At 42.3% G+C, this 15,909-nt stretch overlaps 1 protein-coding gene across 1 annotated transcript; it reads left to right on the top strand.

The window, feature by feature from the left end:
* Window positions 1–6: 6 nt before the first annotated feature.
* On the top strand, window positions 7–15,536 carry LOC106610347 (snRNA-activating protein complex subunit 3). The gene is made up of 9 exons (XM_014209666.2): window positions 7–352; window positions 675–758; window positions 893–974; window positions 1,448–1,552; window positions 1,794–1,943; window positions 2,690–2,772; window positions 6,601–6,759; window positions 15,015–15,122; window positions 15,293–15,536. Exons 1-9 carry the CDS (start codon window positions 123–125, stop codon window positions 15,438–15,440), a joined length of 1,149 nt encoding a protein of 382 aa, XP_014065141.1. The 5' UTR covers window positions 7–122; the 3' UTR covers window positions 15,441–15,536.
* Window positions 15,537–15,909: the final 373 nt, after the last annotated feature.

The following is a 15,909-nucleotide window of genomic DNA, read 5'->3' as shown; positions in this document are numbered from 1 at the left end:
GGTTCAACCCGGGCCAGTGTAAAATAACTCAATCAACCGGTAGTTTCCCTTGTATTTTCCCATCTCGAGATACTTCATTACCCAGCGTTACCTGGGCATTTTGACGTCATTTAGATGAAAAAATGGCGGCGGGCAGCGGTTCAAACGCGAACGAAAATATTCCAGTTTTTGAGTATAAAGACATAAACACCAAACCATTCCACGTTGGCTCATTCAGAACAGCATGGCTTGAGAAATTGAAACCAATTGACTATTCATACGAGGAAAAATACGAAGAGACTGAAGATGCGGACTTTGCAAAGGAGATGGGAATCGCACCAGAAACGTTGGATGAACTGAAAGCTATCTGCAGGTTTGTACAGTAAGGGGTAGTTATAAATGTATTTGGTACTCTAGCTAGGTAGCTGAAAAGCCATTGTCTGTCTAGTTGACAAGCGGTAACTTCTCAATATGCTAGTTATCGTTTGTCAATAATACGATGTTTTGGTGTTAAACTTCAGCGTCTGTAGTAGTGGACTTGGGATATCACTCCCCTTTGTTTTATGACGCATTTTAGAATCTTGGTCAAAACTAGTTGTGTCAGAGATGGTTTTTATAAAGTGAAGGTTCAGACCCTTTGCTGTCAAATGACCCATCTGTTCTGTGATCTTCACATGGTTGAATTTTTTTTCCAGCGTTGACACTCTTCGCTGTCAAGCTGAAGACGAGCCTCTTGACCCCAACGTTGTGCCACCTGACCCCACTCTTCAAACACTAATGTAAAACATTACAACGTTTTTACTATACAAATGATATCCTAGACCATTTATACATGATACATGCACCAGTTCCATGTTCTGCAGACAGTTACTCATTCACTGCGTTAAAAAGGTGTTTCCTTGTTCATGTTCAGACAGAGGAAGAAGAAGCAGGACTACAAAGGCACCCTGAGGATCGATAAGATCAGCAGAGTTGACCACTACCAAGACGAACTGGTTAGTTATACCCTGTGAAAGTAACCGCCCCTTCCGCTTTACTTCCGTTTTACTTCTGTGGGATTCAGGATTATATTATTTAAGTAATTTAAGATATATAAACGTATATTTGTTTGAGGAGGAATTTACTTCTGCCTGGTGTTTGCGTTGCAGACTGTTGCGCACATTTTTTTTGCCCATAGAATACCATTAAAAAAGCCTACAAAAGTTCAAAAACTTCAAGGCTACTTCTTGGAAAACGGTGCGTCACTTGCATAGAGTATAACCTGTTGATGTGACCTTTAACCTGTAGCGTGACTGACACCCAGAAGTCTACGCACCCAGACCCCTGGGTCGTATTCTTCAGTTTGGTGCCTAATGAACACGACCGACAAGAGCTAAGAGGGGGGGCTGTTTTTAGACATATGATTGACTTGTTGTGTGTGTGTGTGTGTGTGTGTGTGTGTGTGTGTGTGTGTTGTTTGATCTTCTAGGAGAGCCTGGCGGTGGGTAAAAGACCTGAGGACCCTGTTGACTTGGTGCCAGAAGGGGAGATCATTTTGAGCATCAACGTTCTCTACCCAGCCATATTTGAGAGAGTATGTGCAGTTTCACTTATTCGATTCCAAGTCTTTGTGAGAATCACCAAAAGTTGAAAAGCCTAATTCCAACCATCTCCATCATTAGACACAACAAAATATGTGCTTTTGTAAGACATGTACATTATCTCTGCCTATTGATCTAATTTATACCATGGCATTGTTGAATACCCATTTCTGATTGGCTTAAAGGGCATTCTAGAGCTTGCATTATTTCCCTATAACGTACATTCTCTTCCAGTTTAAGTATGTGAGGCCCCACATGACCCTTCAGATGCTGGGCTCCCATAGTCTGGTGGACCTGAGGGACGCTATCTGCTGTATCAGTGACCTGCAGGTCTTTGGAGAGTTCAGCAACACGCCTGACATGGCACCGGACTTCATCAGCAAGGTGACACGCACACAAAGAGATACTCAAGCTCAAACCATACTATTGTAATGGTAGGTGGCTGCTTATATTTCCCTGTTTCACACATGTACAATTATGTATTATACACGTGTGAAATGGAAATGACTTTTTTGCATATCCCAACTCCGCCGGAGACGCCCTCGGAGATTGGGGTCACGTCCAGGGTCAGCCATTATCAGCGGCGACCCTGGAGCAATTAGGGTTAAAGTCTTTGCTCAAGGGCACATAGGCAGGTTTTTCACGTCGGCTCGGGGATTCGAACTAGCAGCTGTTGTAGTTACTGACCCAACGCTCTAAACGCTAGGCTACCGTCGGAATGTGAATCCATAGTCGGTAGACAGTTCGTCTTAAAAAGTCGTCCCTTACATCACCGAGCAGTGCACAACAAACGAATGAATCCAAATGTTAGACGCTACCACCCCACATCCAAAACCGAACATTCAGTAGATGCCAGTAGATTTCTTGTGCACGGCTCGGTGACGACTTCTCAAGAAGAACCGTCTAGCGATCATGGATATACAGTACATTCCAACGTGGAACACGTGCTGCTACACAGGTAGTCATTGATTGTGAGTCTTGGAACACATTGACTATGGAACAGGGTTAGTAATACATGAGATGATGTCTAAGTTAGGAGATACTCAGCCACACACTCAGAGGATAAGCCTACATAATAGGACTTGATCATCATGTCGGTGTTGGGTGAACCTTTTCACTGTCTGTTTCAGGATCACTTCAAATCCGCCTTCTTCTACTTTGAAGGGGTCTTCTACAATGACATGCGTCACCCTGAGTGTCAGGACATGAGCGAGTAAGTGGCTCTCTCTCTTCTTTATCACTTTCTCTGACATCCAACTGTCATCTGGCTACATCGACTGGACTGACTGAACCATCATCCCCTCTGGCTACATCGACTGGACTGACTGAACCATCATCCCCTCTGGCTACAACAACTGGACTGACTGAACCATCATCCCCTCTGGCTACATCGACTGGACTGACTGAACCATCATCCCCTCTGGCTACATCGACTGGACTGACTGAACCATCATCCCCTCTGGCTACATCGACTGGACTGACTGAACCATCATCCCCTCTGGCTACATCGACTGGACTGACTGAACCATCATCCCCTCTGGCTACATCGACTGGACTGACTGAACCATCATCCCCTCTGGCTACATCGACTGGACTGACTGAACCATCATCCCCTCTGGCTACATCGACTGGACTGACTGAACCATCATCCCCTCTGGCTACAACGACTGGACTGACTGAACCATCATCCCCTCTGGCTACAACGACTGGACTGACTGAACCATCATCCCCTCTGGCTACAACGACTGGACTGACTGAACCATCATCCCCTCTGGCTACAACGACTGGACTGACTGAACCATCATCCCCTCTGGCTACAACGACTGGACTGACTGAACCATCATCCCCTCTGGCTACAACGACTGGACTGACTGAACCATCATCCCCTCTGGCTACAACGACTGGACTGACTGAACTAGAGGTCGACCGATTATGATTTTTCAATACCGATTGGAGGCCCAAAAACCCGATGCCGATTTACATATATATATATATATATATATATATATATATATATATATATATATATTGTTGTAATAATGACAAATACAACAATACTGAATGAACACTTATTTTAACTTAATATAATACATCAATAAAATAAATTTGGCCTCAAATAAATAATGAAACGTGTTCAATTTGGTTTAAATAATGCAAAACAAAGTGTTGGAGAAGAAAGTAAAAGTGCAATATGTGCCATGTAAAAAAGCTAACGTTTAAGTTCCTTGCTCAGAACATGAGAACATATGAAAGCTGGTGGTTCCTTTTAACATGAGTCTTCAATATTCCCAGGTAAGAAGTTTTAGATTGTAGTTATTATAGGACTATTTCTCTCTATACAATTTGTATTTCATATACCTTTGACTATTGGATGTTCTTATAGGCACTTTAGTATTGCCAGTGTAACAGTATAGCTTCCGTCCCTCTCCTCGCTCCTACCTGGGCTCGAACCAGGAACACATCGACAACAGCCACCCTCGAAGCAGCGTTACCCATGCAGAGCAAGGGGAACAACTACTCCAAGTCTCAGAGCAAGTGACGTTTGAAACGCTATTAGCGCGCACCCGGCTAACTAGCTAGCCATTTCACATCGGTTACACCAGCCTCATCTTGGGAGTTGACAGGCTTGAAGTCATAAACAGCTTGAAGCATTGCGAAGTGCTGCTGGCAAAACGGTCGAAAGTGCTGGTTGAATGAATGCTTACGAGCCTGCTGCTGCCTACCATCGCTCAGTCAGACTGCTCTATCAAATCATAGACTTAATTATAACATAATAACACACAGATATGAGCCTTAGGTCATTTAATATGGTCGAATCCAGAAACTATCATCTCGAAAACAAAACGTTTTTCCTGTCAAACGTTTTTCCTTCCGTATTTTATTTAACGGGTGGCATCCCTAAATCTAAATATTCCTGTTACATTGCACAACCTTCAATGTTAGGTCATAATTACGTAAAATTCTGGCAAATTAGTTCGCAACGAGCCAGGCGGCCCAAACTGTTGCATATACCCTGACTCTGCGTGCAACGAACGCAAAATGACACAATTTCACCTGGTTAATATTGCCTGCTAAATTGGATTTCTTTCAGCTAAATATGCAGGTTTAAAAATATATACTTCTGTGTATTGATTTTAAGAAAGGCATTGATGTTCATGGTTAGGTACGGTCGTGCAACGATTGTGCTTTTTTTTTTCGCAAATGCGCTTTTGTTAAATCATCCCCCGTTTGGCGAAGTCGGCTATCTTTGTTAGGAAGAAATAGTCTTCACAGTTCGCAACGAGCCAGGCGGCCCAAACTGCTGCATATACCCTGACTCTGTTTGCAAGAGAAGTGACACATTTTCCCTAGTTAAAAGAAATTCATGCTGGCAGGCAATATTAACTAAATATGCAGGTTTAAAAATATATACTTGTGTATTGATTTTAAGAAAGGCATTGATGTTTATGGTTGGAGCAACGTGTACCTAAGCGATTATATGCAACGCAGGACAGGCTAGATAAACTAGTAATATCATCAACCATGTGTAGTTGACTAGTGATTATGATTGATTGATTGTTTTTTATAAGATAAGTTTAATGCTAGCTAGCAACTTACCTTGGCTTCTTACTGCATTCGCGTAACAGGCAGGCTCCTCGTGGAGTGCAATGTAAAGCAGGTGGTTAGAGCGTTGGACTAGTTAACCGTAAGGTTGCAAGATTGAATCCCTGAGCTGACAAGGTAAAATCTGTCGTTCTGCCCCTGAACAAGGCAGTTAACCCCCGTTCCCCGGTAGGCTGTCATTGAAAATAAGAATGTGTTCTTAACTGACTTGCTTAGTTAAATAAAGGTGTAAAAAAATATATATACGATTTCCGATTGTTATGAAAACTTGAAATCGGCCCTAATTAATCGGTCGACCTCTAGACTGAACACTTCAGACTAGGCTTACTTGAACTCTCACCTTAGCTCATCCTGATCTTGTGAGAGAACATCTGTGGAAATGGGCCTGTAGAAGCCAGGGAGTAACCCAAAAAAGACAAAAGCCAGGCCTATGTAGTGCAGAGACGACACTGTAGAGCGTGAGAGGTAGGGGCAGATCCACAAAGTATTAAGACAATACTTTTTTCAGCCATAGAACTCTATATTGGATCGGAGATGGAGACTTGGAGGTTTTAGGTGCAGAATATTGCATTCGGTTTGCCTAACCATGACCCAGACTCAACTATATGCCTGGGTTAACCTTGGGGATGTGTCAGCGGAATCAACAGATGTTAGATTGTAATGGGCCACAATCCAGTTCTTTAAAATGTCAAACCAGGCCACAAGACCCATTGGAAATAGGAAAATACTTTCTACATGCGCCCCTCTCATCCACTTAGCCATTTGCTCAGTATCTGCTATATCTAATGGATATTCATGTGCATTTTATTGATGAACTGGAGACAACCTTTAAGCCCAAGTATAATCAAATAATTTTGCAGACAAGGCTAGTAAGTATACTGAACAAAAATATGAACCCAACATGTAAAGTGTTGGTCTCGTGTTTCATGAGCTGAAATAAAAGATCCCAGAAATGTTTCATACACACAAAGCCTATTTCTCTGAAAGGTTGTTTACAGCCCTGTTAGTGAGCATTTCTCCCATTTGCCAAGATAATCCATCCACCTAACAGGTGTCATATCAAGAAGCTTATTAAACAGCATAATCATTACACAGGTGCACCTTGTGCTGGCCAACAATAAAAGCCCACTCTCTAAAATGTGCAGTTTTGTCACACAACACAATGCCACAGATATCTCTAGTTTTGAGTGCGCGTGCAATTGGCATGCTGACTGCAAGAATGTCCACCAGAGCTGTTTAGGGCCTAATTTATTTATTTATTTCAATATGAACTGTAACTCAGTAAAATCTTAAATTGTTGCGCTTTTAGATTTTTGTTCTGTGTAAATGAAGATGAATTTCCAAAGCGTATTTTCTGGGTGTTGGCGTTCATTTCTCTTCCTCTACTTTCTACTGTACTTTTCAAATTGGACAAAGTTGCATTGTACTATATTTCCAGGACCACCATTGATTGGGCAAAGACCAGAGACTTCCCCACGTTCCACAAGGCCAAGATGGAGGACACCAGGTTCTACGACCTGAAGGTGAAGGTGGGCTACCCCTACCTCTTCTGTCACCAGGGAGACTGCGAGCATGTTGTCATCATCACCGATATCAGGTCAGAGGTCATATTTTGTCATCCATATTGATACCTGGATTTTGAGCTTTGACTTGGTGTGTCGTTTCCCCCTACAGTGAGCTCTAAAAGTATTGGGACAGTGACATGTTTGTTGTTTTGGCTCTGTACTCCAGCACTTTGGATTATAAATGATACAACTATGAGGTTAAAGTGCAGACTGTCAGCTTTAATTTGAGGGTATTTTTATCCAAATTGGGTGAACCCTTCAGAAATTACTGCACTTTTGTACATAGTCCCCCCCATTTTAGGGGACCAAAAGTATTGAGACAAATTCACGTAAAATGTTTAGTATTTGGTCCCATGTTCATAGCACGCAATGACTATATCAAACTTGTGACTCTACACATTTTTGGGATGCATTTGCTGTTTGTTTTGGTTGTGTTTCAGATTTATTTTGTGGCCAATAGAAATTCATGGTAAATAATGTGTTGTGTCATTTACAATAAAAGTGACTCCAAAATGACACACTACATTATTTATCATGAATTTGTATTGGCCACAAAATAAATCTGAAACACAACCAAAACAAACAGCATATGCAAGAGCGAATATAGTAAAGTTGCTGTCAAACTGATTGATGTGCTTTGCTGTGTCCTTTTGGTTGACCTCTTAATGACATCCTCTCTGGATGTTGTCACTATATTTAGTGTGTCATTAGGTAATTTGACAGGACACCTGTTTATTTGAAGAAAAGTGTGTTTGAACTTGTTGATCTCTAAGTGACATCCTCTCAGGTGATGTGTAGTGAACTTGTTGATCTCTAAGTGACATCCTCTCAGGTGATGTGTAGTGAACTTGTTGATCTCTAAGTGACATCCTCTCAGGTGATGTGTAGTGAACTTGTTGATCTCTAAGTGACATCCTCTCAGGTGATGTGTAGTGAACTTGTTGATCTCTAAGTGACATCCTCTCAGGTGATGTGTAGTGAACTTGTTGAACTTAAAGAAATGTGTTTAAAGTAAAAATATGTAAAAAAAAAAAAAATACTTTTCGGGGAGAACTTTTGACAGTTCAAACAGTTGAAGTTTTGTAGGGAACTTGTGGAATTGTTGTGTTGTGAGCGTGTGACCCCTTGTAGAATGAACATGAAAAAGCTATTTCAAATGAAATTGTATTGGTCACATACACATGTTCAGCAGATGTTATTGCGGGTGTAGCGACATGCTTGTTTCTAGTTCCGACAGTGCAGTAATATCTAAAGTAATATCTAACAATTCCCCAACAACTACCTTATACACACAAATCTAAGTAAAGGTATGAAATAAGAATATATACATATAAATATATGGATGAGCAATGAGAGCGACCATAGGCAAGATGCAATAGATGCTATAAAATACATATGAGATGAGTAAATCAAGACATGTAAACATTATTAAAGTGACATTATTAAAGTGACTAGTGTCCAATTATTAAAGTGGCCAATGATTTCAAGTCTGTGTATATAGGCAGCAGGCTCTCTGAGTTAGTGATGGCTGTTTAACAGTCTGATGGCCTTGAGATAGAAGCTGTTTTTCAGTCTCTCGGTCCCAGCTTTGATGCACCTGTACTGACCTCGCCTTCTGGATGATAGCGGTGTGAACAGGCAGTGGCTCGGGTGGTTGTTGACCTTGATCTTTTTGGCCATCCTGTGACATCGGGTGGTGTAGGTGTCCTGGAGGGCAGGTAGTTTGCCCCTGATGATGCGCTGTGCAGACTGCACCACCCTCTGGTGAGCCTTGCGGTTGAGGGCGGTGCAGTTGCCGTACCAGGCTGTGATACAGGATGCTCTCAATTGTGCTTCTGTAAAAGTTTGAGAGTTTTTGGTGACCTGTTGTTGCGCCTTCTTCACCACGCTGTTTGTGTGGATGGACCATTTCAGTTTGTCTGTGATGTGTATGCCCAGGAACTTAACTTTCCACCCTCTCCACTACTTTCCCGTTGATGTGGATAGGGGGGTGCTCCCTCTGCTGTTTCCTGAAGTCCACGATCATCTCCTTTGTTTTGTTGAGTGAGAGGTTGTTTTCCTGACACCACACTCGGTGTCCTCACCTCTTCCCTGTAGGCTGTGTTGTTGGTAATCAAGCCTTGAATAGCCAGCTGGTCTGCGCATGCTCTGAGGATGCGGTCTGAGCCAGCAGCCTTGCAAGGGTTAACGTGTTTAAATGTCTTACTCACGTCAGCCACGGAGAAGGAGAGCCCACAGTCCTTAGTAGCGGGCAGCATCGTTGGCACTGTATTATCCTCAAAGCGGACAAAGATGTTTAGTTTGTCTGGAAGCAAGACGTCAGTGTCCTTGACGTGGGTGGTTTTCCTTTTGTAGTCCGTGATTGTCTGTAGACCCTGCCACATATGTCTCGCGTCTGAGCCGTTGAATTGCGACTCCACTTTGTCTCTATACTGACATTTCACTTGTTTGATTGCCTTGCGGAGGGAATAACTACACTGTTTGTATTCGGCCATATTCCCAGTCACCTTTCCATGGTTAAATGTGGTGGTTCCCACTGTCAGTTTTGTGTGAATGCCGCCATCTATCCACGGTTTCTGGTTAGGGTAGATTTTAATAGTCCCAGTAGGTACAACATCTCCTATACACTTCCTTATAAGCTCACTCAGACTCAGTGTATACTTCAATATTATTCTCTGAGGCTACCCGGAACATGTCCCAGTCAGCGTGATCAAAACAATCTTGAAGCGTGGATTCTTAGCACAGGTACATCCTGTTTGAGTTTCTGCCTATAGGAAGGGAGGAGCAAAATGGAGTCGATCACATTTGCCGAAAGGAGGGTGGGGGAGGGCGTTGTATGCATCGCAGAAGTTAGAGTAGCAGTGACCCAGTGTTTTTCCAGCGCGATCAATATGCTGATAGAATTTAGGTAGTCTTGTTCTCAAATTTGCTTTGTTAAGATCCCCAGCTACAAAAAATGCAGCCTCCGGATATATGGTTTCCACTTTGCATAAAGTCTACTGAAGTTCCTTGAGGGCCGTCGTATCTGCTTGAGGGGGGATATATTACGGCTGTGATAATAACCGAGGAGAATTCGGTCAGCATTTGATTGTGAGTAATTCTAGGTCGGGTGAGCAGAAGGACTTGAGTTCCTGTATGTTGTTACAATTACACCGTGAGTCATTAAACATGAAACACAGCCCCGGCACCTTCTTCTTCCCGGAGAGATGTTTATTCCTGTCGGCGCGATGCACAAAGAATCCAGGTGGCTGTACCAACTCCGACAGCATATCCCGAGAGAGCCATGTTTCCGTGAAACAGTATGTTACAATCCCTGATGTCTCTCTGGAAAGCAACCCTTGCCCTAATTCCATCTACCTTGTTTTCTAGAGACTGGACATTAGCAAGTAATATACTCGGAAGCGGTGGGTGGTGTGCGCGCCTCGGTGTTGTTGTTTTGGGTCAGCCTCTGGAATCACTTCAAATGCCCTGGGTGGTTCGGACAAAGGATCCACTTCAGGAAAGTTGTATTCCTGGTTGTAGTGCTGGAAAGTTGATGTCGCTCTGATATCCAATAGTTCTTCCTGGCTGTATGAAATAACACTTTAGATTTTCTGGGCTAACAATGTAAGGAATGATACATAAAAAAATACTGCAAAGTTTCCTAAGGCCTAGAAGCGAGGCAGCCCTCTCTGACCGGATAGGTCTGCCTGTGTATAAGTCGGTCTTAGGCTTGTCCTGCGAGCAAGAAGAAACCTCGAGAGAAACCGAAAAATCTAAAGAAGAAAAACATGGAGGTGTTACTTACAGACACGCATGTGATGACCGTAACATCGGAAGTAGGAGTCAATAGAAAAAGGGCTTAGTATAAATCAGCACTAGAAACATTTGTTTTCTACATTTGTGCAGAACCCAAATACTACCCATAAAGGTGCTGGGAGATCAAGTGGTTATGTTTGATGGACAGCTATGGGGTTATGCATTTGATTACCCAGCCTGTAGAGTGAAGCTCTATACCTTAGCCGAAGGAGAAGAATATACAGACCAAACCTTGAGTGGAATACAGGCTTGAGGACTGGGATGTGTTTCACAAGGTGGTGTGTCATGAGCTGATACTTAGCTCAAAGGGTTATTTATACTTTGTACAAGGGGTATGAGGGTAAGGGTTATTTATGTATTGTACAAGGGGTAGGAGGGCAAGTGGGGGTGGTGTTCAGTTACAGTCAGTCCCAGGTCAAAGACGGACATGCTCTTCTCTAAGAACAGTCTTTTAATATTGTATAGAAAACTTTAATAATTGTAATATGTATGCTTACATTTCTGTACTAAAGATTTAAGAAAATAAAAGGTTTTAAAGAAAATGTTATTTACCTTTCAATAAAATCTTTCTCTCGATTTTCCCCCCCGCTCTGTTTCCGTCTCTACACAAGAGCCAATGGGTTCTTGGGATGTGTGTCAAATCAAATTATATTTGTCAGATGCGCTGAATACAAAAGGTGTAGTCCTTACTGTGAAACGCTTACTTACAAGCCCTTAACCAACAATGCAGTTAAGAAAAATAGGATTTAAGAAAATATTTCCTAAATCAACTAAAAATAAATAAAATAACAATAACGAGGCTATATGCGGGGGGGGGTGTGTGTGTGTGTGTAAGGTTACAAGCGGGTATTTACAAGCAGCGACGTGTCTGCAAGCTCGGAACTCGAGGCGTCTAACAGATAACGCCTTAATGCGTTCAATATTATGAACTTAGGGTGACCCTAGGTTCACCACATGATTAATGACTTGGGCACCCACATTATTTCTGCTTATGAAGCAATACATGATTTGACAGGCTTAAAACCACCTAAAAAATATAATTGGACTCTTTTAATGTGTTCTTTACTAATGACTTAAACAGATAATTTTACCCCCTTAATAACCTTTTACTGCAGTGGGCTAAATCAGGGTCACAGAGTGATTCATGGTAGTCTTAAATCTACTTTGAAACAAAAGTATACACATGACACACACAGTTATGGATTTATAAAAAAGACACCTGTACCATGTCAGATATAGAGTTTACATTGAGTTTGCATCTCAATATGACACTTTAAATGCGTCACAGCAGACTGAAATGTAACAAAACGCCTAGTGTGTTTATTGAGCTGTACACTGATGCTCAGTTGGTCAATATTCCCCAACATCTTGTCAACATATGCTTTTCCACATTGTTACATTACAACCTTATTCCAAAATTGGATTAAACAATTTTCCTCATCAATCTACACATACTACCCCATAATGACATTAGTGAAAACAGGCATTTTAAAATATTAGCAAATGTACTAAAAATAAAAAAACACCTTATTTACTTAAGCATTTAGACCCTTTTGCTATGAGACTCAATTGAGCTCAGGTCCATCCTGTTTCCATTGATCATCCTTGATGTTTCTACAACTTGGAGTCCACCTGTGGTAAATTCAATTGATTGGACATGATTTGGAAAGGCACACGCCTGTCTGTATAAGGTCCCACAGTTGACAGTGCATGTCAGAACAAAAACCAAGCCAATACGTTGAAGGAATTGTCCGTAGAGCTCCGAGACAGGATTGTGTTGAGGCACAGATATGGGGAAGGGTACCATAAAATGTCTGCAGCATTGAAGGTCCCCAAGAACACAGTGGCCTCCATCATTCTAAAATGGAATAAGTTTGGAACCACCAAGACCCTTCCTAGAACTGGTTGCCTGGCCAAACTGAGCAATCGGGGGAGAAGGGCCTTGGTCAGGGAGGTGACCAAGAACCTGATGGTTACTCTGACAGAGCTCCAGAGTTCCTCTGTGGAGATAGAACCTTCCAGAAGGACAACCATCTCTGCAGCACTCCATCAATCAGGTCTTTATTGTAGAGTGGCAAGACGGAAGCCACTCCTCAGTAAAAGGCACATGACAGCCTGCTTGGAGTTTGCCAAAAGGCACCTGACCATGAAAAACAAGATTCTCTGGTCTGATGAAACCAAGATTGAACTCTTTGGCCTGAATTCCAAGTGTCACGTCTGGAGAAGCATGGTAGTGGCGGCATCATGCTGTGGGCATGTTTTTCAGCAGCAAGGACTGGGAGACTAGTCAGGATCGAGGGGAAAGATGAATGTCGCAAAGTACAGAGAGATCCTTGATGAAAACCTGCTCTAGAGCGCTCAGGACCTCAGACTGGGCAGGGGTGATTCTGGGGGGGGGGGCAGGGGGGGCCAGTGCCCCTGTGACAATATTGGACCCCCTTGTGGCCCCCCTAAAATGTGGAGTATGAAATAATTTTTACATAATTTTTTTATATCGTTCTTTTTTTTTTTTACATCCGTTATTAGACAGTGGCAACGCGGAACACTAATGATTATGAACATGGTCTTTTGCCTGCTAATGCCTGCAATGCAGTGAAGAAAACGATATGACAACAATAACGTCTAATGTAACTGGCCCCTCTAAAAGTACAACTGGCCCCAGCTTGGCCCCCCCCAGTTGAAATGGTCTAGAACCGCCACTGAGACTGGGGCGAAGGTTCACCTTCCAACAGGACAACGACCCTAAGCACACAGCCAAGACAACGCATGAGTGGCTTCGGGACATGTCCTTGAGTGGCCCAGCCAGAGCCTGGACTTGAACCCGATCGACTATCTCTGGAGAGACCTGAAAATAGCTGTGCAGCGACGCTCCCCATCCAACCTGACAGAGCTTGAGAGGCTCTGCAGAGAAGAATGGGAGAAACTCCCTAAATACAGATGTGCCAAGCTTGTAGCGTCATACCCAAGAATAATTGAGGCCTTAATCACTGCCAAAGGTGCTTCAACAAAGTACTGTGTAAAGGGTCTGAATACTTATGTACATTTTAATATTACATTTTTTTGTATATATTTGCAAACATTTCTACAAACCATTATGAGGTATTGTGTGTAGATTGAGTGGGGGGAAAAAAACATTTAATCAATTTTAGAATAAGGCTGTAACGTAACAAAATATGAAAAGTCAAGGGGTCTAAGTACTTTCCAAATGTACAAAAAGTGTGTTAATTTCTAAACAGGTCACCTGATATGGATGAAAATAAGCTCAAATTTAAGCTGACAGTCTACACTTTAACCTCAGTCGTTGTGTCATTTAAAAACCAAAGTGCCGACTACAGAGCCATAACATGTTGCTGTATCTATGAGAAATCAATGTCAGAAATCAGTTCACCTTACTCATATCAGTACTGTGAAGAAGGCCAGATATCTGGTAAGACAGCAGGTCAGGGGAAAGTGCTGCGCTTTCTAGATGAATAGGATCAAGTCTTGTCTTTGATCAATTCACTCACATGATAAAGAGCCTTGAGCCTTTCTAATTGATCTGTATTGTAGGTCTGCCTTTTCAGTTTTCTGAGACTGATTTGTCTTTTAGCATTCTTCTGACTGGTTTTCTTTGCTGGAGGCACTAACTATGCATGAAGGCTGGTTTTGTGGCGTGACGTTTCCAAGAAGTGCTGCCAGGAGAACCGTTACCAAACTGTGCTGGCTCAGATATTTTCCCATCACTTTGTCCTTTTCAACACAGTTTTTATTTATTTAACCTTTATTTTGACAGGGAGTCAAGGCTGAGATCAAGGTCTCTTTTCCAGACGAGTCCTGTTTAATACAATACAGAATACACATTCATTCCAAAAAAAAATTGGATAGTGTTTTTCTTTTCATGTATTGTCATTTTAAAATACATTGTTCAGTAAAAAGATCCCCTAGGAGCCATCACATGCCCTAGACCAGTGTTTTCCAAACTCGGTCCTCTGGACCCCAACGGGTGCACGTTTTGGTTTTTGCCCTAGAACTACACAACTGATTCAAATAATCATCAACCTTTGATCATTTGAATCAGCTGTGTAGTGTTAGGGCAAAAAAACAAAATGTGCACCCCTTGGGGTCCAGAGGACTGAGTTTGGGGGAAAAAGTGCCCTAGGCCTACAGCGCAGGGGTCAAACTCATTCCACGGAGGACCGAGTGTTCGCTCCTCCCTTGTACTTGATTTGATTAAGGTCAGCAATTAGTAAGGAACTCTCCTCACCTGGTTGTCCAGGTCTTCATTAAAAGGAAAAACAAAAACCAGCAGACACATGGCCCTCCATGGAATGAGTTTGACACCAATTCATCATATTTTAAAGTGCATTGGAGATCATTCCACGCTAAAGGTGAAAGGTTCCAGCCACTATGGTGGATACGTAACAAGGCTAGCTCAGTACAGCTTGGTTTGGCTAGGTTTCATTAGTGTGGACATGGTATGTTTTATTTTATCCCTGCCCAATGTTTCCAGACTAACTCATAAGGATGACTGCCTGGATAGGAAGCTGTACCCTCTCCTTACCCACAAGCACAGGGTCATGACCAGGAAGTGTGCCGTGTGTCACGTCTACATCGGCAGGTGTGTAGAGAAAATGTCACCTACAATAAAAGATCATCTTTACTTGGGTTATGAGTTTTCCCTTTTTTACATGACCTGGCCAAAAAAACGTATCCCTAATAACTGACTGTACATTAGTTTTAATTCATTACAAGTTGTCAGTGTACTAATTTGACTTGTTTTGTTTTCAGATGGTTAACCACAAATGATCCATTTGCCCCAAATGACCCGTGTCTCTTCTGTGAGCGGTGCTTCCGCACGCTTCACTACGACAAGAAAGGAAACAAACTAGGACAGTTCCTGGCCTACCCTTATGTGGACCCTGGGGCCTTCAACTGAGACTGGTCACGTTAATGTTTCTCCCTTCTACTGCTGTGCAGTATTGGCACATAGGGAAGTTATTTCTGTTGGCATTAAAGCACTTTATTTACTGTTCTATTTGTCTTGGGATTCATGATCACATGGAAATGTTTTTAATAAAGCATTTTTTTTTGCTGTAGTCATCTAGAATTGTAAAGCTCGTAGACTGTTCATTTTGGATTGATGAACCTTCAGTGGTGAGCTGGTGATGTCACCAGCTCATGCTACTCATAAGTTCACTTGAATGATTAGCTTGTGCGAAGAATTGGTTTCACTAATTAAAGTGGAAATCAGTGGGACAACACCCTTCTGTCTTCTACTGCATGTTAAGCCTGTCGTGCCTCTGGATATCTCGCCTCGGAAAGTCACTCTAGCAACGTCTTCATTCAAAACACTTCAATGGAATAATCTTAACCGATCTGTTAAGTTAGTGATGGCCATTTTAGAC

This window comes from Salmo salar, chromosome ssa08 (genome assembly GCF_905237065.1).
Source record: "Salmo salar chromosome ssa08, Ssal_v3.1, whole genome shotgun sequence".
Taxonomy (NCBI): Eukaryota; Metazoa; Chordata; class Actinopteri; order Salmoniformes; family Salmonidae; genus Salmo; species Salmo salar.
Note: the sequence above shows the minus strand (reverse complement) of the source record. Positions and strands in the feature narration are given on the sequence as shown.

Coding starts and splice junctions, on each gene's coding strand:
- LOC106610347 (XM_014209666.2), top strand. CDS start 123: ATGGCGGCGGGCAGCGGTTCAAACGCGAACGAAAATATTCCAGTTTTT. Junction 1,944..2,689: donor CACCGGACTTCATCAGCAAG/GTGACACGCACA, acceptor TGTCTGTTTCAG/GATCACTTCAAATCCGCCTT. Junction 15,123..15,292: donor TGTCACGTCTACATCGGCAG/GTGTGTAGAGAA, acceptor TTTTGTTTTCAG/ATGGTTAACCACAAATGATC.